This window comes from Leptonychotes weddellii, chromosome 7 (assembly GCF_054177405.1).
Source record: "Leptonychotes weddellii isolate Sample4059 chromosome 7, ASM5417740v2, whole genome shotgun sequence".
NCBI classification, from domain to species: domain Eukaryota; kingdom Metazoa; phylum Chordata; class Mammalia; order Carnivora; family Phocidae; genus Leptonychotes; species Leptonychotes weddellii.
Genome location: NC_138375.1, coordinates 44026830 through 44052585, shown reverse-complemented (window position 1 = coordinate 44052585; position 25756 = coordinate 44026830). Strand labels below are relative to the sequence as shown.

At 45.1% G+C, this 25756-nt stretch overlaps 1 protein-coding gene across 3 annotated transcripts in view; it reads right to left on the bottom strand.

The window, feature by feature from the left end:
- The window catches only part of CYFIP2 (cytoplasmic FMR1 interacting protein 2), a 127803-nt gene extending 102310 nt beyond the window's left edge, over window positions 1-25493 (bottom strand). For 2 of the 3 annotated variants that reach the window (XM_081826247.1, XM_081826249.1), the window contains exons 1-3: window positions 25382-25493; window positions 4868-5002; window positions 3261-3350 (exon numbers count right to left, since the gene is read on the bottom strand). In XM_081826247.1, the coding sequence (XP_081682373.1) occupies window positions 3261-3350; window positions 4868-4984 (207 nt within the window). In that variant the 5' untranslated portion in view covers window positions 4985-5002; window positions 25382-25493. Of the gene's footprint in view, window positions 1-3260; window positions 3351-4867; window positions 5003-24953; window positions 24974-25381 lie in introns of those variants that run through there. The other variant, XM_081826248.1, reaches the window with a different exon arrangement.
- Window positions 25494-25756: the final 263 nt, after the last annotated feature.

Here is a 25756-nt window from a genome sequence, read left to right as displayed (position 1 = left end):
AAACAAACAAACAAAAAAATGGTATCACTAGACCATCTCTCTTGCAAATGTCTGCTCTGATATAAAAACGAGCCTTTACTAATTTTTTTATTCCACGTATCATATCTAGTTCATAATCTCTCCCTTGTGCTAGATGAGATTTAATTTGGAATTTGTTACTTCTTACAGTTTTGTTTTCAATAGCAAATGTCAGTGATGAGTCATACTTTCAATTCTTAATTTGGAGCACTTGTAAAGTCAATAACATGTTGTCCTTGAGACCAGAGAGAACTAAGATCAAGCCTGCAGGTCTCCTGCTGCTCCTGGTTCAGAACAGAGGTCGAAAAAGGAAAGCGACAGTAACGTAGGGAACGTGTGTCTACTTGTTAGCACCGCACAGCCCACCAGCAGGGGGAGGATTCCGACTTTCACTCAGTGAATGGTTTACTGAGCGCTTGAGGTCCCAGGCTCCGGGCTCTGTGCCGTGAACAGGGTGGCAAACAATAACGGTGTAGACTCTGCCCTATGGATAGTTCGGTGCCCATCTACCAGATCTTTTGTATGACTGGAGTACAGAGGTCAGGACGGTGTGGCAGAAAGAGCCCTAAATGGGGCCTCAGGAGACTTAAGTCCTGGTCCTCTCTCTGCTTGGGCTCACCTTTTACCTTGAGAATGTCACCGTTTTCTCATGTAGAGTTGGCCTCAATCACTGGTTCACTCCTGATGTCCAGGCCATGCCCCACCAGAACTAAATCCTTATTCCCGGGGTTGGGGCCAGGCCCCAGTATATTTTAATGCTCTCAAGGCAATTCCAGTGTGCAGCTCAGGAAAGGGAATGTGGACACAGAAAGAGACACCATATATGTGCATGTACAGCGACACCCAGACCCAGGAAGTCTCTGAGAATTTCTGTCTCTGTGCCTTTGCTTCTGCTGGTTCTACCACCTAGCATGCCCTCCCTACCTCATCTCTGACAGATAAAATTCTAACTATGTGGGACAGCAGAGTTGAGTGGGAAGAGATCAGGACTGGGAATCAAAAGCCTGGATTCCAGGTTCCACCCTGTGATTTACTAGTTGTGGGATCATGAGAAACTTGCTTGCTCACTTCTCCAGGTCTCAGTTTTCTCATCTCTAAAATGGACCTAATGATCCCTTTGCAAGTCACAGGGCTGTTATAAGGCTCCAAGGATATCATGTATGAGAATATCTTATACTTTTAAATCATCTTATATATGGTTAAAATGCATGTGTGTCTGTACACATATAGTATACAAGGCCCTATTCAAAAGGCCCTTCTTTCATCATCAAGCTTTCTCTGATCCCCTCAAGGATTCTTCAAAAACACAGAGCTCTGAACTTTTACCATGTCATTTACCTTTAACTTCCTGCATTTCTATTTGCCCGCACAGAGTAATCTAGAGCACAGGTTTTGTAGTCAAACAGACCTGCATTTGGCAACGTCACTTGTCAGTGGCGTGATCTTGAGTAATTTACTTAACTTCTCCGAACTCTGGTTTTCCCTGTCTGTAAAATGGGTATTGTAATAAAACCTGTCTCACAGAGTTGAGATGAGAACTAATTCAAACAGTGCATTTAAAATATCTGACAGAGAACTTATGAACAGACCTTTCTCCAAAGAAGACATACAGATGGCCAACAGACACAGAAAAAGATGTTCAACAAAACTAATCATCAGGGAAGTACATATCAAAACCATAATGAGATAACACCCCACACCCGCCAGAATGGCTAAAATCAAAAGCACAAGAAACACCAAGTGTTGGCAAGGATGTGGAGAAAAAGGAACACTCTTGCACTGCTGGTGGGAATGCAAACTGGTGCAGCCCCTGTGGAAGACAGTTTGGAAGTTCCCCCCAAAATTAAAAATAGAACTACCATATGATCCATATGATACTGCTAGGTATTTACCCAAAGAGTACAAGAACATTAATTCGAAAGGATATATGTACCTCTGTTTATTGCAGCATTATTTATAATAGCCAAAATATGGATGCAACCTATGTGTCCATCGATAGATGAATGGATAAAGAAGATGTGGTATATAGTAATACAATGGAATATTATTCGGCCATAAAAAAGAATGAAATCTTGCCATTTGCAACAACATGGATGGACCTAGAGAGACTAGATAGTAAAATGCTAAGGGAAGTCAGTCAGAGAAAGACAAATACCATATAATTTCACTCATATGTGGAATTTAAGAAATAAAACAAGCAAACAAAGGGGAAAAAAGAGACAAACCAAAAAACAGACTCTTAACTATAGAGAACAAACTGATGGTTACCAGAGAGTAGGTGGGTAGGGTATGGGTGGAATGGGTGAAACAGGTCATGGGGATGAAGAGAATACTTATGATGACCATTGAGTCATGTACAGAAGTGTTCAATCACTATATTGTACACCTGGAACTAATATAACACTGTATGCTAATTACACTGGAATTAAAATTTAAAAAAAATTTTAATAAATAAAATATCTGCGCAGAAAGTGTTCAATAAAGGCAAAGCTTGTCTATTTCCCTCTTGCCTCACTGAGAATCAAGACTGGCCCCTATTTGTCCTTGTACAGCCCCTCTCCAACATCTAGCACAGTCTCTGCAGGTACCAGGTACACAATATTTATTGAATGAATGGGGTCAGGGATGGTAAGGCAAGGCTTTAGCATATAACTGATACAGTGAGAAAGGTCCAGTGAGCTGCAGACAGAGCCTCTGAATGAGGATTCTGGAAATCTTCAAATTCCAGGGCTACATGAGAATAAAATCAATGAAAGCCCAAGAGGGAAGTGGATGATTCCTCACAGATGGGTCAGGTACAGACCTATTAGACCATCGACCCCACTTGTGAATGATTAACCACCAACTTCCTTGGGTCAAAAAGGTATTATTCTACAACCATCATCTCTTCTTTCTGAGAAACCGTTTGCTTTCTCAGAGATAAATTTGATCAAGAGATAAATTCCTACACAGCCAGTAATCTATAGAGTATAAGACAAGGCAGGATCTAATCATATGTTAACCTACAGGGCTCCAGAAGTTCAGGGATGTAAAGAGTGGGATCAAGTGGGGACCTACAGGTGAGTAGGATTTGCAAAGCTGGAAGACAGGGGAAGAGCGTGCCCCAGGCACTGGGAGCAGGTGGGGCAGGGCATGAGAACGGGCTTATGGAAATGGGCCTGACTGAGGCAGGGACCTCCCGGGAGAGCTGCGCACATGCCCCCCCCCCCCCCCCCCGTGCTGGCAGGATCACACCAACTTACCATGCTGGAATGGACCGTGGCCTGCTCAATGTACCTTGCAATGCCTGTGACAAATGCATTCCTGTCCTCGAAGTTTGTGTCAAAGTTAGCCTGTAGGAATTAGAGGACAGAAACATTTGTTTGTTGGAAAACGAGTCCAAGGTGGCTGGGTGTACAAAAATGAGTCCAAACCGCTGTCAAAAAATGCCACAGGTCCCTGGGGAAACCTATCTCCACATCGTCCTCTGATCTTCCCCCAAGAAAATCCCACTCTGACTCACACTGGGCAGGCGCCGGCTAGACAGGACCCGCATCTGCTTCCCCAGGTTGCCCGAGCCTTGGAAGTAAATGCTTAAACTAGAGAAACCTAAATAGCTGTTAAAAGTTAAGATGTGCATTGCTTTCATCCGGCAGTTGCAAAAATACTCACCTGAGGTTGCAGATGCTTATGTACAAGGATGATAACTGCAGCATTTTTTGTGACAGAAAAACTGGAAACCATCCAAATGTCCATTAACAGCAAAAGGCTAAATAAATAGTAGTATATCCATGTGATGGACTTATAAGAGCTAGGTGGTGGTTAAAAATAAATTGGTGGCATTGTACTATTGAAATGGAAAAATACCCATAATAAATTTTAAGTTAAAAAAGCCAAATCATAGAGCAATATATATAGTATGGTTCCCTTTTGGTTAAAAAAATATATATATATATCTATATCTATGTATAATACATGTTTATATCATATACGGTAAAACGGTGTGTGTGTGTGTATGTGTGTAGCCACAGTTACAGGGAAATTACTTGCTATACTTTTCAGTATTGCTTGTAATAAAAAGGATATTTATGTAATTAAAAATTTAACCTGGGTTAGAAAATGTGAATAAGCCAAGTTTGTGACTTGAATCTTCAGGAATGTGCTTAATAAAATCTAACTACCGAACAAAATTACAAATATATTATGCATTCATATTTAGTCTCAGTTAGCAGTCCCAGAACCTACAAAAGGTCAAATAGAGCTAAAAATTTTGTATTAACTTATTCTTTCCTCACGTGGCATACTCACCCAGCAAGCCCGGACGAGGGGCTGTTTGTGAGGCTGACTCTAGCTACACCGATGCCCTTCCCGGCATGCCCTGAGGTGGAGCGGGGGGGGTGTCATGGTTTTAAGCAATCTGATCATGGTTTATCACAAGCCCAGGCAAAAGCAAACAATGGTGACTGGCTTCCCTGAGCCATTAGCAGCTATGGGGAGCTGAAAGCTCTTTTCACATACATGAAGGAAAAGTAATTACCCAGGCAGGCTCTAGGGGTTTCTAAATTGTAATATTTAATTCATGAGATGAGAGCTGCCAAATCCTTGGTTGGTGCTGCAGCAAGAACAGCCGGGAAGGTATTTGGAGTCAGAGCAGATCAACAAGCCTTCCCTGGGGAGGAGAGACAGCCCTGGTATACGTTTACTAGCTAATCTATTCCTCATACTCAGCTCCACCAGGGCACAAGGGACTCCATCAGCTCAGGGCCCGTCACCTTTTAGAGGCAGACAGCCCCCTTCCCCAGGCCTTCAGGGCAAGCCATCTTAGGGCATCTGGAGTTCCCGACTGCCCCTGCGCTATGGGCGGACGGACCTGGTACATGATGGACGATGGCGGCGGCTCGATGCATGGCTGCTGGTCGGGGAGGGGCAGCTCTTCCAGCAGGTCCACGTTGGACAGGGCATCCTCCAGGGTGACGTGGGTGGTCATGGCTACGGTTGCCGGATTCTGCACCGAGGGGAAAGGACGTCAGGGGCCTCCAGGGGTTTCTCAACCTCCCCCTGTTGAGGCTCCTTCCAGAGAATAAAGACGGTTTACATGCACGGAGACCACTTCCACTCGCTCCTTCTTCACAAGGTGCCTGCAACCTGTACCTGATACTGGAAGATCTCTTTACAGTTTACAAAGTACTGGGTTTTTTTTTTGATCGTCTATTGTCTGGACGGAGCCTCACCACAACCCTCTGTGATCAACATGGCAGGTGGTATTAGAGCCACAGAACTGACGAAGAAACAAGGCTCAGCGCAGTTATGGGGCACCCAGACAACCACCGTGACAAAGGCCCAGGCACCTCAAATGGGCCTGATGCTGGACGTGGGCCACAGCCAGCCCCCAACTTTGGTTCTTCGTGAGGATACGCATCCGTTCCGCTCCTAAATCACTGCATAGCACAAATACCTGTAACGAAAATAGTCAAGATTCTCCACTTGAAACCAGGGCCTACATTTTACAAGCCAAGTAAGCTGGAACTAAAAGAATTCAGACTCCTACACGTTTAACGTTATTTGCAAAAATGGAAGTGCCATGATCTTCCTTGGCCTGGAGAGGTTTTGTGAGGCACACCAAACAAATCAGTCCTAAATGGACATTTTTGTGTCTTGGACCCTGGCAGAGCGCAGTGGCTTTGACGAGAGCTTCATCTGGCAGTGAGGCTGAAGGGGATCTGAAGACGTGCTTACCCAAGCCGAGCTAACTACTATTTTAAGGACTCAGCACCCAGCAAACAGAATACTCATTTTTTTCAAAGCCTACGTGAGATGCTGATAAAAAAAAAGATCACGATTTAGGCCATAGAACAGGTTCTCACGAGTTCCCCCAAACATGACATCCTAGAAGTCACATTCACTGATTACCATGAATACAATTAGAAATCAATAATGCAAATCGCAGCCAAAAAAAACACCCATACCTATGAAGATTTGTGAAAACATACTTCAAAAAACATACTTCATCGCTGAAGAGAAAATTCAGATAGAAATCATAAAATATTTAGAACTGAAAGATAGAGAACATAAATAAACGTCTTAAATGCATTTAGCAGAAAATAAGAAAGTGAAACTAAATGAACCTAATTTTCACTCAAAAATCTAAAAAAAGAATAGAAATCAACCCAAAGAAATGAGAGTGCAGGGACTGATCATTACAAAAGCAGAAATAAATGAAGCAAAGTACAAAGCAGAGCAAAACAAAGAGTAGACCAACTGAACAAAAGTCTAAAGACTGAATTTCATAAGATTAATCATAAGGAGCTGCCCCGTTAGCATGCTTGAATAAGGAAAGGAAGAGAAAGCCCACTGTGCTGACGGTCAGAGCACCCGTCCCCTCCCTTCCCCAATCTCAGGCAAGTGTGAGAAGGGCTTGCAGGCTGGAGTTTTGAAGTGTCAGAGAATGTGTCTTGATGGCTTGTCAGGAAATGTGGTGTCCGACACCAGGGCAGAAAAGGGCCACAGACATGACAGCTGGGTCTAGGGCCCGCAGAGTGTACCCAAAGGCATGGTGTCTCTGTCCGGCCCACAGCTGGGAGCGCAGGTCAGGGCTGAGCAGCTAACGAAGCTGCACACTTCACTGAGTCTTCTAACACACCTCCCCGTCATGCCCAGTGGCAACAGGGAAGGCTGTGTCCAAGGAGGGCTTGGGGAGCTCAGAAGTGACTTCCCCTCTGTCCTCTGCAGGCACTTGGCCTCATCAGGGTGGTTTTAGGTCCTCTCCATACCTATGCTTTTTCCTGTTCTCTCCCCTGAGTTCTAAGTGCAGCATCCAGTTCTATAGCAAAACCATTTGCCAATCAACACACAAAAAATTGTCTCCCTTCTTACATTAGTATGATGTTCATTTTATAGGAGGGATTAATAATTTTATAGAGCATAATGATCTACAAGCTCCAAAGCCCTAATAAGTCTCTTCATTAATTCAAATAATAATAATAATAATAATAGTAGTAATAATAATAAAAAAACTAACATTTCTTTAGCCCTTATACTCTGCCAAGCACTCCACTATTTTAATCTTGCATCAACCTTGTGAAGGTAGGTGCTATGATTATTCCCATTTTACAGAAGGGCCAACAGAAGCTCAGAATTTAAGTAATTTTCACAAGGTCAAGTGCTGGTAAGTGTGGGGCTGGGGTTGGAACCCAGGTGTCCCCAGCTCCAGATTTTGTGCTTCCTTCCAAGTGCTGAGGTTCACATTGCAAGGCTGCACGTACTGACAGGAGGTCTATCTCTGTGCTAGGTCTTTTCTTTAAAAAAAAAAAAAGATTTTATTTATTTATTTGACAGAGACAGAGCACAAGCAGGGGGGAGTGGCAGACAGAGGAAAAGGGAGAAGCAGGCTTTCCACTGAGCAGGGAGCCCGATGTGGGACTCGATCCCAGGACCCTGGGACCATGACCTGAGCCGAAGGCAGATGCTTAACCGACAGAGTCGGGTGCCCTGTGCTAGGTCTTTTCAAATGCTACGCTTCAGTGATTGTTGGTCCTATTGGTCCTGCTTGTGCCAAAGTACTTACAGGCACGGCTTTTTTTTTTTTTTTTAAGATTTATTTATTTATTTGATGGGGCAGGGGCAGAGGGAGAGAGAGAGAGAGAGAATCTCAAGCAGACTCCCCACAGAGCGCCGAGCCTGATGTGGGGCTCAATCTGATGACCCCAAGATCACGACCTAAGCCGAAATCAAGAGTCAGATGCTTAACCCACTGAGTCACCCAGGCACCCTGCACAGGGACAGCTTTTTAATAATAAAATGCTTGGGCTCCATCCCTAGGACCTTGGTAAGGACCCGAGACAGCACAAGGAAGGAAATCTGGCAATATCTAACAAGCTCGTATAAGCATTTCATTCTTTGACACGCAATCACTTCCAGGAAACTATCCCAAAGACACGTTGATAAAAATGTAAAAAGACATTTGCACAAGGCTATTCACTGCGGCACCACCCGCAAGAGCAAAACTCTGCAAAATGCAAATACCCCTCAACAGAAGATTGTCTGAATAAACTATGGTACAGTGGCACAGTGAGATACTAGGCAGCAGTAAAAAGGAATGAGGAATCTATCTATACACACAAGTATGGGGTGATCTCCAGGATATGTGGTGTACAATACACTGTCATTTATCTAAGAAAGGAGTGACGCGTGCACACATACACACACACAGACACACACACAATTAAAAAACAAACAATGGAAGGATAAACCATCTAATTTTAAAAACTGGCCACTTACGGGGAAGAAGAATAGGCAGGAATATGGTTAAGGGGGTGGGGATAGAAGCAAGATTTCTTTGAATATACCTTGTTTTGTAGATTTGACTTTGAAACCATATATTTTACATAATTATAAAATAAAATTTAAATTTAAAAAGCAACTACTCCCCCCAAAAAAGTAAGATAAAACAAATTAAGGTATATGTGTATTAGTTTTTGGCATAACAACACAGAAAGAACCTATTCCAAGTGATTTTAAAACTCATAAATTTCTGACAGAAGATACCCTAAGAACGATGAAGAGTTGCAAAAAAATACCTCAAGCTTTTTTTTAGTAATTATATTGGTTAACTGTTGCAGTGAGAATGTTTGAATGCAGTGTAAGGTAAAACAAATTAGCAATTATGGAATGCTCTATCGTTCCTGGTGGTGTTGAGAACTGGCATTCTTGATGCTCCAGAAAGGATGTACAAAACCAAGTAAACTAAATTGCACTGAATATGAATTTGGGGTATCCGTAGGAAGTCAGCATGTGTTTTGACTTTATTTTTTTTTTTAAAGATTTTATTTATTTATTTGACAGAGACAGACACAGCCAGAGAGGGAACACAAGCATGGGGAGTGGGAGAGGGAGAAGCAGGCTTCCCGCAGAGCAGGGAGCCCGATGCGGGGCTCGATCCCAGGACCCTGGGATCACGACCTGAGCCGAAGGCAGACGCTTAACGACTAAGCCACCCAGGCACCCCTGTTTTGACTTTAAATATACCATATATATGTACGTTTGTATGTATGTGTACATGTGTTTATCTCCTAGCTTTGTGTACTGAAAAGACAAGCACACAATGACCAACCCATGAGCAATGAGCACCTTTACTGCCAGGCTGTGGTCTGCAAATACCATTTCCTGCTAAAAGAATCAATATTTCGAAGAAACAGCTCAGTCCAGGTCTGGGACAGAAAATGTATAAGAAAGACTTAGAAAGAGTTGTCGCAGCAGAAAGCAAAGAAGCAGCTCTCTATCTATGACTACTGGGGTGTGTCTAAGGGGACCCAGGAGCCATCTTGAGGCAGCTTCCACTGGCCAAAGAAGGGACACTGTGAGCATCAGTTAGTATAACTCAGTACACCTGAAGCAATATCAAATACGTTTAAATCCATGAAATCATAAAGACACTTAATAAAACCTTGGTTTTTATTACTTTGTTACTGCTGGAGGATGCCAGTGAACCAAACTTTATGTTGAAAATAGGTACAAAAAAGGAAAGAAGCAAACATTTAACGTGTCTTTCTTATACAAACTGACCACTGGATAACCAAGGGGAATGTTAATCTCTACAGATACAGAAGTTCTTTTTTTCCCCCAGAAACAGTGACAACTAAAATATCCCTAATTTTGGGCGCTTGGATGGCTCATTCGGTTAAGCGTCTGCCTTCATTCAGCTCAGGTCATGATCCTAGAGTCCTAGGATCAAGCCCCGCATCTGGCTTCCTGCTCAGCGGAGGTCTTGTTTCTCCCTTTCCCTCTGCTGCTCCCCTCTGCTTGTGCACTCGCGCTCTCTCTCTCTCTGTGTCAAATAAATAAATAAAATCTTTAAAAAATAAAAAAATAAAAATAAGATATCCCTATTTTTCTAACCCCTAAAATGGATATAGGCACAGATCATCACCTGCTGCTAACATCACTAAGTGAAAGACAATTAGAAAATATGTGTCTCCTGATGGAAAAGCACACCATCACCTTACAAAGAATGCTGGACCCAAAGCCAAACACCTGAATCCAATCAAGCCTTTGACACCCATTGATAGAAAATGGACAGGACAGAAGAACATGTCGGAATACACTACAGTGATGTATTAAAACATAATCTATGGGAAACTCTGCAGGACAAATGACTCAGCGTCTTCAACAAATAAATTCCATGGGGGTTAAAGAAGAGATGAAGGGGAAGCTATTGCCAATAGGGGACTGACAGGCCATCACAGTGCATCCCCTTGTTTGGATCCTCTTTCAAACAAGCCACCATAAGAAAATCATTTACAAGGAAATTGGAAAATTTAAGAGTGACTGGGTATTTGATAATATTAAAGAACAGTGTTATTATTTTTCAGATGTGATAATAATATCAAAATTATGTTTTAAAAGAGTTCTTATCTTCTGGAAACACCTACTAAAATATGGATAAAATGATATAGGGGTTTGCTTCAAATAATACCAGAGAAGGAAAAAGTGAGTAACAGATGAAACAAAACTGGCCATGAATTAATAACTGTTAGTGCTGTGTGATGCTTACATAGGGATTTATTCTATCTTTCTATTCAATTTCACATTTGTTTGAAAAATTTCATGAAATCCTCAGGCTCAGTGTATACACCACCAGCTCTAACCTATCTCCCCTTCCTTCACCTTCCCTGACTCCCACTTGCCACCATCTTTCCCCTCCCCTTTCTCCTACACCCTGGGTTTCTTCTGGACTTCACACACTTCAAAATAACCCATCTACCAGAATAACCCTTAAGGTTTTCCCTTTAACACAATAAAACCCCTGCACTTCCCTTGAAGAGAATCAATAAGTGAACAGCCTACCAGCCAGTAAATTAGGAGTCTTTATTTCTGTTAATGCAACCTTTCTTTTCTCCTTGTAAATGCAGCTTCTCTAATGGATTCCTGTGTTTATTTGTAGATCATTCACTGCCTCAGGGAGAAGGAAATCAGACATTTCTAACTCAAGTGCTGTAAGTCACTGCCAACTCCACATCAATCAGAAAGAAAAAAAATATTTTGGAAGTTTTAAGCGGTATACGTGAAAATAAGCACTTGCTTTCTGGCTCAAGTGTCCTGCCTATTATGCAATTTGCCAAGTGAGGATAATTCTTCATATCCAGTCAATGAACATGTGGCCATTTTGCCACTTTGGAAGAGAAATTCACAAAAATATTTAAAAATGAACTGTGATCTGGGAGTGTCACTTACCAGACACAGCTGCAGCCTCTCGGGGTGGGGCATTCATGGCCGATTTTAATTCAGCATCTTTCTAACAAGCTTAAACGCAGTGGCCTGGTTTCACCGAGAAGTAACAACCCTGGGCTCCAAGGCAATCGGCTTCCGAGAAGGGCTTTAGGGGCACCCTGGCTGAGATGGCTGATGGACCCCCAGCAAATGAGGGGGGGGGCACAAATGCCGGATGTGTGCCAGGAGAACCTGGCTTAGGGAACGCAGGTTCTGAGTAACCACACCCTAAACCTGGCTACTCTGGAAGCAAAAGATCTGCATTGTCATTTTCTATTTGACTTTCTGGAAGGAAAAGGAAAAATAGCATGATCTTTTTACTTAAGTGGAATACCGGGCTAAGTATAGCAGTTAAGCTTGCACTATGGGTTCAAATCTGTCATCTGCCACTTTACTAGCTACATAACCATAAGCATATTACTTAACCTCTTGAGTCTCAGTTTCCTTACCTTTAAAAGGGCAATAATTAGTAATGGTCCCTGCCCTCAGTGATTTATTCTGAGGATTATATAACATTACAGAATGTGGAATGCTGCCCAATAGCAGGCACAAAGTAAGCCCTTGGGAAATGTTAGCAGGCGGGTGGCCTCTTTTTAACATAGTGAATGGACGAATCAAACATTGCCACAATTCTATAAAAAAAAAAAAGAAAGAAAAGGAGGGTATTACTACTATCTCAACTCCAACATCTCAACTCTATAGGTCTTTTGTATTGATTTCCTCAGTCACAACCACCCTGCAGTTTCGAGAGGACAGGTGTTATTTTGCTGTTTTTCTAAGGAGGGCAGTGTTACTGAGAAGTGAAAACTTTCTTTCAAGGTCACGTGGTCAGCTGTGGCTGAGCTAGGGCAGAAAGGGGATACCTTGACTCCCAGTTCAATGCCCTTTCTTCTAGACCACACCTACTTCTGTATCTTTATAAAAGGTACCAAGGACTTTACTTTTTTTTTCCCCTCCAGGTTGGCTGCTTTTTCCCTCCCCAAGAAGAACAAGACTCTGCCAACCTAGAAAGATTAGGTAACTGTCACCTTTGGGTCCCACAAACATCAAGAGGCCAGGAAATATTTTCCCTGCCTGTAAATCTATCCAGCTAGAAAGCAACTAAATAAATACATAAATAAACACATAATTTAAAAAATGATAAATACGTGTATATTTATATATGTAAATAAATAAATGCATAGGTAAATACAAGGGAGGCTTAGACTGTACCCCTTAAAAAAAAAGTGTTCTTGCACAGCATTTGACTGAGCAAGGAAAAATCCAAAGAAGGAACCTGGAGTGTAGCCTGCTTTTCCATCATGGGTATGCACTGGGCGTATTGGAGACTGTGCGGGGACCCAAGTTGGTTGTGGCTCCACAGGTCAGTATTTCCTCTGCAGCTAAGACCCTTCCACATGTCAGGGGCAGCTTCTTCACAGGTGTGGGGGACAAGCAGGGACACAGTCACCTGTGTGCATCTTACAGGACTTCCACAGACTCCCCCAGAATGGACCATGTGGCTTATCCTGAACAGGCTGGAAGTGAAGAGTTGGACAGGAATGCTCCACTGATCCCGTGGTCAAACCTTGTGGCTCCAAACCCCACTGCAGCACCTTGGTACTTCTTTTAATGTATCGCCTGTCCATAAAATAAAGCCATAGGTTAGGCGCAGCCCCAACGCTGACAGCAGCAAGCCTCAGAGTGGCTCGTGGAGAGGAGAGGCAGAGCCATGCAGGATGGAGGGGAACCATACGGCGTGGGAGGCTGGGCCACAAAGTACAGATGCAGAACTCTACCTATTTCAATAGCTTATAGCAGGCTCATCAATATCACACAGTACATAGCAGAACCCACCAAACACTTTATGTGCTGCCGGGATGATCCTAGGGCTGGGGGAGACCGAAGGGAATGGTTACCTCCTTAAGGAGCCTTTCTGACTCTCTTACCCCCTACCCAAATTCACTTCCTCCTTTGCCCCTACTTTTGTGGCATCCATAATGCTTTATTACACCTTTTACCACATCTTCTCTTCTGCCCTAAATGACAAATTCCTTGAGGGCAGGAGGTGTGTCTAACTCACACCCAGCTCCCAAGCACAGTTTCAAGCACACATTTGTAGCTACATAAAGATTTATTCAATGAGTAGGGGCGCCTGGGTGGCTCAGTAGGTTAAGCATCTGCCTTTGGCTCAGGTCAAGATTCCAGTGTCCTGGGATCAAGCCCTGGGTCGGGTGGGGTTCCCTGCTCAACAGGGAGCCCAATTCTCTCTCTGCCCCTCTCCCTGCTCGTGCTTCCCCCCCGCTCAAATAAACAAAAATCTTTTTTTAAAAAGTTAAAAAAAAAAGATTTATTCAATGAGTAGATGGCCAGTGAGCCCAAGACATGAAGAAAGCCATTGCTATGTCTAAGATACCAGGATTTTAAAAGTGGGAGAGGAGGAAAAGGAATATAAATAGCAAAAAACCTGTTTATATTTTAGAAAGAACTCCATCAAAATGGTTCAAATAGTTAACATGTGAGCACTTAAAGTGAAAAGTTTCAATATTTTGTAAACAGTTATCTCTGAAATAAACTTCCTTCTCTCACCGTATGACCTGATTTCACTCATCCTTCAAGGTCGCTCCCCTCTAGGACGTAATTGCTCCTTCCAGTGCTGGTGAGGCTGTGAAATCAGAACCCTCAGACGCTGCCAGTAGGAAAGTAAAATAGTGTGGTACCTTGGGAAGCTGTAGCAGTTCCTCAAATTTTAGAACACAGAGTAACCGTGTGACCCAGCAATTGCACTCCTCGGTCCATCAGCAGTACCCCTCTTCTGACACGTGCTGCGTGGGAAGGGTGGCAAGTACCGATACTTCCTCTTCCTATGTCAGGGCCACTGTTACTAATTGATAATGGCTTTATTTCTCAGTGAGTCCACAGGCAGCCTCAGAATCCTCCTCAGGAATTACAGAGCTCCAGCTGGCCACCAGCCATCAATCTGCGTTTGCCCGTGAAAGAAAACACGGATGCCCTTCCTCGCGTAGAATGATGCACACATGTGTAGCCTCCACGAGGTGAGAGGCCATTTCTTAGCCATCGCTGAAAACCTGAGAGACCTTAGCAGAGTGCTGGAGACAGATTACGCACTGAGGAAGTAGCAGATGAATGCGTGACCACATCTGAATCCCCTGATGACACAGGAGAAATGAGATGACCTGAATTGGCCATGTCTTCATTTCAAGCTTTCCCATTCCTTCTCCTTCACTATTGACAACACAGATAACTTAAATCAACATGGAATATGCAGTCATATCCATAAACTGTCTATACAATTACTTACTTAATATTTTGTCTAAAAAGACTTACCATTTTTCACTTAATACATTTTAGAAGGAAGCTCATATTACAATCCCTAACAGAGAACCAGTATCACTTGCCATAAAAAAGGGAAACTATAAAAACAATGAAAACAATGGGTATTATCTGAAAATCATCTCACATCACCATTGATATGCTCAGGAGAGGTGGTTTACCTGGTGAGAGTGGGATGAAGAACTAGTTAGAATCCTGACTGCCACTCTGCTGGCTGTGTGACCTTGGGAAGTTGGCATCATGTTTCTGAGCCTCACCTTCCTCGTCTCTGATATGAGGAATAATAATAGTTCCTACGTCAGGGGCGCCTGGGTGGCTCAGTTGGTTAAGCGACCACCTTCGGCTCAGGTCATGATCCCCTCTCCCCGCTCATGCTGTTTCTCTCTCTCTCTCTCTCTCAAATACATAAATAAAATCTTTTAAAAAAAAGTAGTTCCTACGTCATAGGGTTTGAAAACGAAATGAGTTGATCCATGTAAACAGCTTGCTAGGTAGAGAATGCTCAAAAAAATTTCCCCAACAAAACCAAATCCAGCAATGTATAAAAAGGATTATATATCATGACAAAGTGAGATTTATCCCAGGAATGTATGACTGTTTCAACAATAACATCCAAAAATCAATTAATGCAATAAACCATAGCATAGAATAAAGGACAAATCCCACAGGGTCATCTCAGTATATGCAGAAAGAACAATGGACAAAATCTCACACTCCTTCATGACAAAAACACTCGACAAACTAGGAACAGAAGGGAACTTCCTCAACCTGATAATGGACAGCTAAAACAAAACAAAACAAAATCTACAGCCAATATCAGACTTAATGGTAAAAGACTGAATGCTTTCCTAAAATTAGGAAGAAGACAAGGATGTCTGCTCTCTCCATTTCTAGTCAACATTGTATTGGAGGTTCTAGCCAGGGTAATTAGGCAAGAAAATGAAATAAATGGTATCCATGTTAGAAAGGAAGGAGTAAAACTATCTCTATGTGCAGATGCTTAATCTTCTATGTAGAAAATCCTTATGAAACCCACTAAAAACTATTAGAATGAACAAATATATTTAGCAAGGCTGCAGGATATATCAACATACGAATATCAATTGTATCTCTATACACTTGCAATGCACGATCAAAAAATGAAATCAGGAAAATAATTCTATTTACAACAGCATCACAAATAATACAATATTTAGGAATAAATTTGGCAAAAAAAAGAGCATAAAATGTATACTCTGAAAACTATAAAACATTGTCAAAAAAATTAAAGAAGACACAAATAAATGGAAAGACATCCCATTTTCATAGATTGGAAGACTTAATATTGTTAAGATGGCAGCACTCTCTGAGTTTATACAGATCCAATGTGATCCCCATCAAAATTCCAGCTGGTGTCTGTGAGGAAATTGACAAGCTAATCCTAAAATTCACACGGAAATTCAGAACAATCCCAAAAAAGAACAAAATTGGAGGACACCCACTTCCCAATTTTAAAACTTACTACAAAGCTACAGTAATCAAAAGAGTGTGAGGGGGCGCCTGTGTTGCTCAGTCATTGAGTGTCTGCCTTCAGCTCGGGTCATGATCTCAGGGTCCTGGGGTTGAGCCCCTTATCAGGCTCCCTGCTCGGCGGGAAGCCTGCTTCTCCCTCTCCCACTCCCCCTGCCTCTCTCGCTCTCTCTCTCTCTGTCTGTCAAATAAATAAATAAAATCTTAAAAAAAAAAGTGTGGTATTGGTATAAAGATATAAAACAGAATTGAAAATAAAAAATAAACCCTCATATTTATGGTCAATTGATTTTTGACAAGGGCACCAAAACAATTCAGTGGGGAATGGATACTCTTTTCAACAAATGGTGCTGGGACAACTGGATATCCACATGTGAAAGAATGAAAGTGGACTTCTACCCCACACCACACAACAAATTAACTCAAAATGGATCAAAGACCTAAATGTAAAAGCCAAAACAATAAAACTCTTAGAAGAAAACACAGGAGTAAATCTTTGTGACTCTGGAACATGTAATGACATGAAAAGTACAAGCAATGAAATAAAAAAAGATAAGCATCTATTCGATTTTATTAGCTGTCTATTAATAGACAACATCACAATTAAATTTAAAACTTTGGTATCTCAGAAAACATCATCAAGAAAGTGAAAAGACAATCCACAGGATGGAAGAGACTATCTGGAAGTCACCTGCTATTTATATAGAATATATAAAGAATTCTTAAAATCCAATAACAGAAAGGCAACCCAATCTTTAAAATGGGCAAACAATAGGAACAGACCTTGCTCCAAAGAAGATAGACAAACGGACAAATAAGCACATAAAAATTATTAATTATATCATTAGCCATTAGGGAAATGCAAATCAAAATCACAGTGAGTTATCACTTCACATCCATTAGAACAGCTATAATCAAAAAGACAGATAATAACAAATGTTGGTGAGGATGTGAAATTGGAGCCCCCAAACTCTGCTGGAAGGAAGGTAAAAATAGTGCAGCAACTTTGGGAAACACTTTGGCAGTCCCTCCAAGTTTTAAACATAGGGTTACCATCCGATGAAGCAATCCCACTCCTGGGTATAATCCCAAGAGAACTGAAAATATACGTCCACACAAAAACTTGTACATGAATGTTCACAGCACCATTGTTTGTAATAGCCAGAAAGTAGAATTGACTCAAATGTCCATCAGCTGATGAATGGGTAAATAAAACATGGTATATCCACGCTATGGAATATTATTCAGCCATATAAAAGAATGAGGTATAGACACATGCCACAACATGGATGGACTTTGAAAATCTGCTAAGTGAAAGAAGCGTAATATCCTTTTTAAAGGAAATGTCCAGGGTGGGCAAATCAAGAGAGACATTAAGTCATTCGTGGTTGCCTAAGCTTGGGGTGGAGACTTTGGGAAATAGGTGGTGCTGCTAAAGGGCATGAAGGTTCTTCTTCTGGGGGTGACAAAAATGTTATAAACTCGATCACGATGACGGTTGCACAACTCTGTGAATATACTAAAAATTACGAAGTGTATGTTTTAAATGGGTGAACTGCAGAGTGTGTGAATAAATAAAGTCGTTACCAAAAAATGTTCCTATGCGCATGAGTACTTGGGGATGCTTTGGGTATATATACATAAGCAGGAGTGGTACAAAGAGAGAGGGAGTTGGAGTAGGAGCTTGGCGAGTTTGGGAATCATGCTGCTGCCCCGGACAAGCAGAGACTATGTTGAATAAAAATCACCTGAGGAAATGGGAGAGAACCAGAGTGTGACAGAGACATCCCCAGGACCCCATGGAGCAGGCCCTAGACTGCAGGACGAGCTGGACCACCATGCGGCAGGGCCCAAACCAGCACCCCCAGCGCCCCCCAGGCTTTGTTGCACTGCCATCTGTTGAGTTGGGGTGGGGGGAGCTGCCCCACCCTGGAGGGGGTACTTCTCAGACAGCAACAGCCTCTGAGGTGGGGGGATGGGCTTTGAGGTTTAGAATGAGAATAAGACCGGTTTGTAGTCCTCCTCCCTAGCTCTCTTTCTGCTTGGAGGACGGGGAGGCTGAGAGACAAGATGGACCAGTGCAAGGTCACTTGGATAGTTAGGGGCGGAGCTGGGGTTAACACTGTAACTTCCCCGGAAGATAGGAGGATCTGACACAGTAACAGATATGACAGAGCTGTAAAAAAAAAAAAAAGAAAAGAAAAAAGAGTAACATTAAATAGGAAGGGAGAAAATTCTAATTCTGCAATAAAACAAAAAAGCCATGTAGGAAAGGAGATAAATCAAAGGACATTACCTAGCTCTCTTGTGATCATCATTTACACGTCTTAATAACGTAGATGCTTTTTTTTTTTTAAGATTTTATTTATTTGCGAGAGAGAATGAGAGACAGAGAGCATGAGAGGGGGGAGGGTCAGAGGGAGAAGCAGACTCCCTGCCGAGCAGGGAGCCCGATGCGGGACTCGATCCCAGGACTCCAGGATCATGACCTGAGCCGAAGGCAGTCGCTTAACCAACTGAGCCACCCAGGCGTCCCAATAACGTAGATGCTTTAAACATGATTTAGGTTAAAACAGAGCTCTCGCTGTATTGGGAGATGGGGACAGGGGAGGGAGGCGGATGGTATAAGAAAGCGGAGCGTTCATCTGTCACAGCAGGAAGTAAACAGACAATGCATAGAACAGATAAATCAAGAAACGGCAGCGTAAGCATATCCTTGAGAAATCTGGAGGCAAGGGCCAGGAGAACCAGTGAATTAGAAGTGACAGCCTCTCTGGGGAGGTGGGCACTGGATGGTTGTTTTCATTATGTGTCTTTCAATACTATTTGATCTTTTGAAGGCATGCATTGCTTTGATGGGAATTTTTAAATTTACTTTAAAAGACAATAACCCAAGGCCTCCTTTCTAGCATCTCTGATGACATCTGGCCAGTCCCCAGCACTGTCTTTGGGCAGTCTGTGCGACCTAACTCCCTCACTGCGGGTCTTCTGGGACAGAGGCCCCAACCCCAGCAGCTTCTCTCCACACAAGGGACGTGAGGTCAGAGCAGAGAAGTCCACGTCTTGGGCCTCTGGAGGAGGCCTACCCTCCTGGTTGTTTACAGCAAAGAAAAAGACCCTGGCAGGGTTAGAGACCTTGCCACCACTGCTCCTTTACTCAGCTGCTTCCTGTGTTGTCAGGGTTGAGGGGGCCTTTCCGTTGATAAACCAACAGGGCCGATCCCATCCTCTTGCGGGGGGAGAGGGGGGGTCATGCCACCGAGGGCAGCTTGCCAGCTTGCTGATCTGCTTCCGATGGGGCCTGTGACAAGCCAGCACGGGAGGGGCGCCAACGTGACCTCTATCTGGGGAAAGGAGCTGCGTCTCAGAAGCACCTGCTCAAACTCAAGAAGGGAAGCCAGCCACCCTGCCTCTGCTGTGGAAACAGAGAGCGAGATGGCAGGTTCAGCCGCCAGAGCGGAGTGTGCAGGCCTGTTTCATGAGGTTGCAACTCGACTGTGGCTAGCTCTGAAGACTGGAATCCCATCTTCACTCACTCTAAAAAGGCCATTTCCCTGTCTGTAAAATAGGGAGGTTGGCCGGGCAGTGGTTCTCAACCGTGATGTCAAAACGTCCGTTGTGAAGGTTCTTGTGCACAACTTTTACCAGTAACAGTTTAAGTAGTGAGGTTTGCAAACAGGTACTTTTATTATGTGTTTGGTAGGGTTCCAAGCGCCCCCACGCTATCACTGCTTGCGTGTATATCTCTTTCCCTGAGCAGGAGAAAATGGGGGTAGGGTGGGAAGGGGGCTGGCTGTGGGTGTGGTGTGTTGAGCCTATCAATATTGTCCATCATATTACTAAAAAAGTAAAGAGAACAAACCCAAAAACAACCAGCTAAGAATCACTGGACTTGAGCCTCTTGCAGGGCCCTTCCAACTCAAAAAAAAAAAAAAAAAAAAATGACATTGACAGCAGATGGACCCTCCAGGCAAAGGGCTTCCTTCAAGACCGCGGTTCTCCAACATGGACACTCACAATGGCCAGGATGTATGAGGTGCCATTAACCTGCCCATGGACATTCTTGCCTTTGCTCCAACTCCCTCCACTCTCCAGTAGACTGTCCTCTCCCCTTCTCGAATCCTATGCTTGACCACTGTCAAGGCCCAATTCAAGATAGGCCTCCACCATGAAGGTCTGACCAGCCAAACTCGACCAAGCCTTCATTTCTCTGGATTCTGAAAGTGTTCAGTCTAAGAGTCCACAATTTCCTACTGCATTATAAATTGCTTTATGTTTCACTAATTCTTTGGATCACCAAAAACAGGAATAGTCATCTTTTTTTTTGAGTTTGACCCATAGCCCTAGTAAAGATCAGGGCACATGCTACGTATTATTTACTTAATAAGCACTACATGAACAACTTGTTGAATGCATTAGCGAGTGGCCCAAATTCATGTCTTCTGGTAAAAAAAAATGTTTTTTAATTTAAAACATTATGGTCCTCTAAGGTCTCACATCTAAGTCAGCCTTATTGCTATAAGACTCTGAGGGGACTTCCTTAGAACATTCTGTCATACCGATTAACCCTTAAGACGCAGGTCCTTATTTCTCTTTCCCACGTGAAGGTGTAACATACTTGAAGGTTGATGGCTGACCCCTAGTCCTGAATTCTTTTCTCACCATTCATACCTTGCCAAAATCAGTCTTAAGGAATCACAATTTAAAAGCACAAATTGACTATCTTTCTCAGGTATCCCTTCACTTAACCCTGAGTTACTGAGTATCTTCTATGAGGGTCAGCCCTGCAGATTCTCTGGTCTCAGTAACGTTAGACAATCCTCTCATTCATCCCCCAGCTGATTTCTTATTCCACCCAGAGGCAGCTGTTCCAAACCCCCGGAAGTCTCCTGAACTTTCCTAACCAGTCCACCACCTTTCCTTTCTGCAGAGGACATCATCTCCTCCCTTATTTAGAAGACAGAGACCATACAACATGGACATACTAAACATCCCTCTATCCCACGAAGAGATTAAAGTCTGAGAACCATGGCTCTAAGATGACCTAACGATGATGCAAACACACAATCAAAAGGCCTATTGATGAAGTCATCACTGGGTCCTTCTTGGATATCTCTCCAGAAGGTCATGTTTACTTTCTTCTCTCCTTGCACTTATCTCTGAGTTGCTGTGAGTCTATCAAAATGCCACTCAGCCAGAAGGGTCCCTGCAAGACATTCTGCCTGAACCCAAGCTCTGCCTTCTCAAAACAATCTCTTTCAAGGATGTGTACCCAGTTGGTTTCTTCTTCCGTTGCCAGGGCCCAAGAAGTATGGCTTGAATGGTCATCCTTTGAGGCATACCACACAGAGCCCTTGGCATAATGGCCATGGCTAGGAAGCCAATATCCAAACTCTGCATCCTGGGAGGCGTCCCACACCCACTGACTGAAATCTGAAGTGTCTTTGTACAGACAAGGCCATCCAGAGGCCTTGACAGACTCTGTGAATCACAAAGTGCCTTTCAGTTTCCCCTTGGCTTCAATGTTACAGAGAGGCTACAGATTTGTCTTCCTAAATTGACACACAATATATAATTAATAAATTGTTCCTTTAGGAATAAAGGGCAGGCATCCAAAAGAGCCACATATTCAGAAACCTCTTTCTCTTCTCTGTTTCCATGGTCTTTTCTTCTAAGACTGGGATTTATAGACATTATCTCATCTGCAGGCTCCTGCGGCAACAGGTAGGTAACAAGCTGGGCAAGCTGCTTTCCCTTGGCCAATTTTTAAAGTCAGAGAGGTAGTGGAGGATTTAAAGGCACACAGCAAGTCAAGGATAAATCCTGTGTCCGAAGGCCACAGGCTCTGCTCCGTCTGCCTGGGAAGTGAAGCGTGCCCTTAACATTTTTGGCTGATTGCAAAATGCTAAATGCACACAGAAAGAAAGTTCCTTCCTGACCTCTGTTTGTGTGTTGAAATGTGAGAACTACCTCTGGGCTTCTGCTCAGTGTATTCCCTCCCCTTCTTTCTGCCTACTCAAGTTATATCCACCTTCAGTGAGCTACTCAAGAGCACTTCCTATCTGAAGGCCTTACTGATACCACGTCTTATCACTCTTTGGGCTACCTTTTGCAGGGAAACCTGCAGGGGCTAGGTTTCTTGGTCACAAAGCCAACTCCCCTGGGAAAAGCCAAATCCAGGAAGGCTCTGGAGGTAGAGGGGTTGGGAAGAGCTATGGGTTGACTACACACATGAGCCATATTCTTAAGGATTATGTAATTAATACATTAAGACAATAAATACATAAATATAATAGCACTTTGGGGTGCCTGGGTGGCTCGGCCGTTAAGCGTCTGCCTTCGGCTCAGGTTATGATCCCAGGGTCCTGGGATCGAGCCCCACACCGGGCTCCCCACTCCACGGGAAGCCTGCTTCTCCCTCTCTCACTCCCCCTGCTTGTGTTCCCTCTCTCTCTGTGACTCTCTCTGTCAAATAAATAAGATCTTTAAAAAAAAATAGCACTTCACTATGTGCTAGACCCTCAACACGTTCATGCATCCCTCACTTATAAAGAGCACCCAATGAAGGACCAGCTCCTTCCCTACCCCTGCTGGCCTCCCAGTCACTGTCCAGCATGCTCCACTACCAAAACAGGGTCTATCCTCTAGACCCTAGACATGGGTTTGCTCCTCAGAACGACGAGACCAAAGGCCTGTTACAAAGGCTCCAATGAGGTGACTGATGTCTGGTTTTGTCAACTACAAGTGAATAATTAATACTTGCTGATAAAGAAATAGACTCATTGTTATGGTGGCCACATGGAGGCTACAAAAGGCCATTTTGTGAAGCTCTTGGTAGAACCCTGGGGCCAACAGCAGCCAAAAGAAACCTCTCTGAGTGATAGTGTAGGCTGATCCTCAAATGTGGGGACCAGAGCCCTGTACTGTTTTCTAGGAGTGCTGTTTCCAATGCTAATTAGCTTGTTGCCTATTCATCACCTCATTCAGCTTGCTGGTCAGTGACAGCAGTGGAGGCCCACTGAACTCCCAAGAGGCCACAATTTATCAGAAGAGCTCCTGGGGCTCTTTTCCATATTTTAAATTCATGTCTTCCTTTTCTGGGCCAGCCTCTGACTTGATTGAGAAAAACCCTCCAACCCTACTGGATCATATATCCCATTCTTGGCCTAATGCCTAAAGCAAGTTTTTCCTTTTCCACTTTCAGCAGGGACGGAACAAGGCAGGCTTGGGTGCCTCCAGAACTGGTCAGAACTGGCCAGGAAATATAATAAAGAAGCTTAGTGAGCAGAGAGCTAATGCCCCCAGCCAGAGGCTCAGTGTGCAGAACTAGGCAGAAGCACCAGCTTTGTAAGCAACAACACACTCTTCTTGTGGCCTAGTAACTGCCCAGGCAGATGGCAGCCAGTGCCAGTGAGTGACTCTCTATAGGAAAGTTTCACCCTCCCTGCAAGCGGATACTGGGTGCTCCACACATAGCTTCCAGTGACAGTAACCCCTGGATGGTTACACATACACACGCTCCTACAGTATTTCTGCCCCGGCAGCAAACAGAGCTGCCAGCTGCCAGATACTGTCATTTCAGTGAGCTGTTCCCCAAAATTGCTACCCAGTTCCCCGTTCCCGCTTGCAGCCCACTGCCTGAAATTCCACCATTAGAGATATCAAATATGTTGACTTAAAGCTTTGTTTTCCATTCAAATGCCTCCCGGCCTGTTTCCTTTCCAGTTAAATGACTTCTAAAGGACCTGCTCTGCACTGAATGGCAAACTCTTTTGTATTTAGCTCTTAAAAGATAAACGTGTTCATTGGCTCCTTTCTTGAAAATAATTTTTGACACAGGAGAATGGGGGAAGCACAGAACATAGAGGTGGAGGTGGGACGCCTCAGGGAGAGCCACAGAGAAGGTCTTACGGTGCTGAAAACTGCCTTCATGGCCTTTGCAATCTTGTTCAGGGATATGGACCTAGAATTTTGCTCCCCAACATCTGTAATCTCTGGGGTTACCAGCATTGCTTACAACAGGGCCTGTGCCCAAGATTAAGTAAGGTAAGACACACTGCCCTAAGGGGGACACAGGTAGAAGGTAGAAAAGATCAGTATGAGAACGAGCACTCCCCTAATTGGTCCCTCATGCCTGCAGGACCACCCCAGTCTCCTCACCCATGCCAGGAAGGCACGGGCACCTGGGAGCTAGCAGGAAAAGATCCTTGACACCTTCTCGTCCTAGCTGGAAGGGGAGCAGATGGCCCATCAGCCCTAGGTGAGTGTTTCTACTGAGCTGGAGATACTAGGCAAGCAGAGGTCAAAGTCAGATTCCCTGAGCTGGGAGGGCCAGGGCAGCGCCAGTGTCCCTTCCTGCCAGGTTCTCCTCTGTACAGAGAACCATACTCCTGTCCGACCATGCTTCCTGCCCCCACCCCCACCCCCAAACAGAGAGCACCCCCTTCTCTTCCTTCTCACCCATCCATCGAAGGGGAGGGCTGTCCCGAAAAGCAGAAGCTACAACAGACAGGTAGTCAATCTTTCCGGTTCTCCAGAGCTCAAGAAAATCCAACCTTTTCCCACTCACCCCCTTCCCCCTGTCCTCCCCCGCCCACAGCCAGCCAGGAGGGAGAGTGATGCTAGTGTAGGCCAGAAGGCTTCAAAGCGGGTCAGACTTGCCTCCTCCCTCATTAAAACCCCCACCCCCAAACACTGGCGCTTCGGCCCTCGCCCCACCCATCTCACGTTCACCGCAGGGCGCTGTGCGCCCCAGGCGTCTGCCAGGCGGGCCCACGCGGCTCTAGCTGGCCCTGGAGGAGGTGATGGTGGCCGCGGCGGCAGAGGCGGCGGCCGGCGCTCTGCAATACCTGGGCTCGGGGATGTCGCCGCCGCTGGGCTCGCGGCCGCTGCAGGTGTCTCCGGTGCTCGGGATTAGCGCCGGTTCCTCTCCGGCCCGCGGCTCCGGCCCAGGCCGCGCACCTGCTGCTGCCGCTGCCGCTGCCGCTGCCGCCGCCGCGCCCGAGCTGCGTCGAGTGTCCGCGCCTCCTCGCAGGGTGTCCGCGCCGCCGGGCCCGGAGTGGGCCGAAGGGGGAAGGGGACCGCGCAGGGCCTGGACCCCAGCCTCCAGGGGCTTCGGCCCCCCCCCCAGGCCGCGCTAGCCGGGGCGCCGCGCCGAGCGCCCCCCTCGGGCTGGGAGAAGGGGCGCCGGCCCCTTGCGCATCCTCACGGCCGCATGGACGTCCCCCGCAGCATCCCGGTCCCCATGCCGGCCCCGAGGCCTGCGAGCGCCGCTTACCTGGGTCTGCGGCAGGTCCAGGGGAGCAGCCCAAGGCTACGGCTGGGCCCCGCGCCGGGGCGCAGGATGCTCTGCCAGGCTCCGCTCCGCTCCGCCGACCGCGGCGGTCGGCCCCGCCCTCGGCCCCGCCCCCCGCCGGTCGCGGCTCCTCCCCCGCGCGCGGTGCCCGCCCCTCTGCCGCCGCGGCTGTCACACAAAGAGCAGGAAATGGCTGCGGCGAGGGGCTCTCGGTGCTCCCCTCTACGCGGCCGGCGCATCCCCGACCTGCACCCCGGCTGCTGCCCGGGGCTACTGCCCCCACGTCTCGCATGCCTGGAGCCACCCCTGCAGCAGTGGGAAGGCGGAAGCTTTGGGCTCGGTTCGGCTCTCATCGAT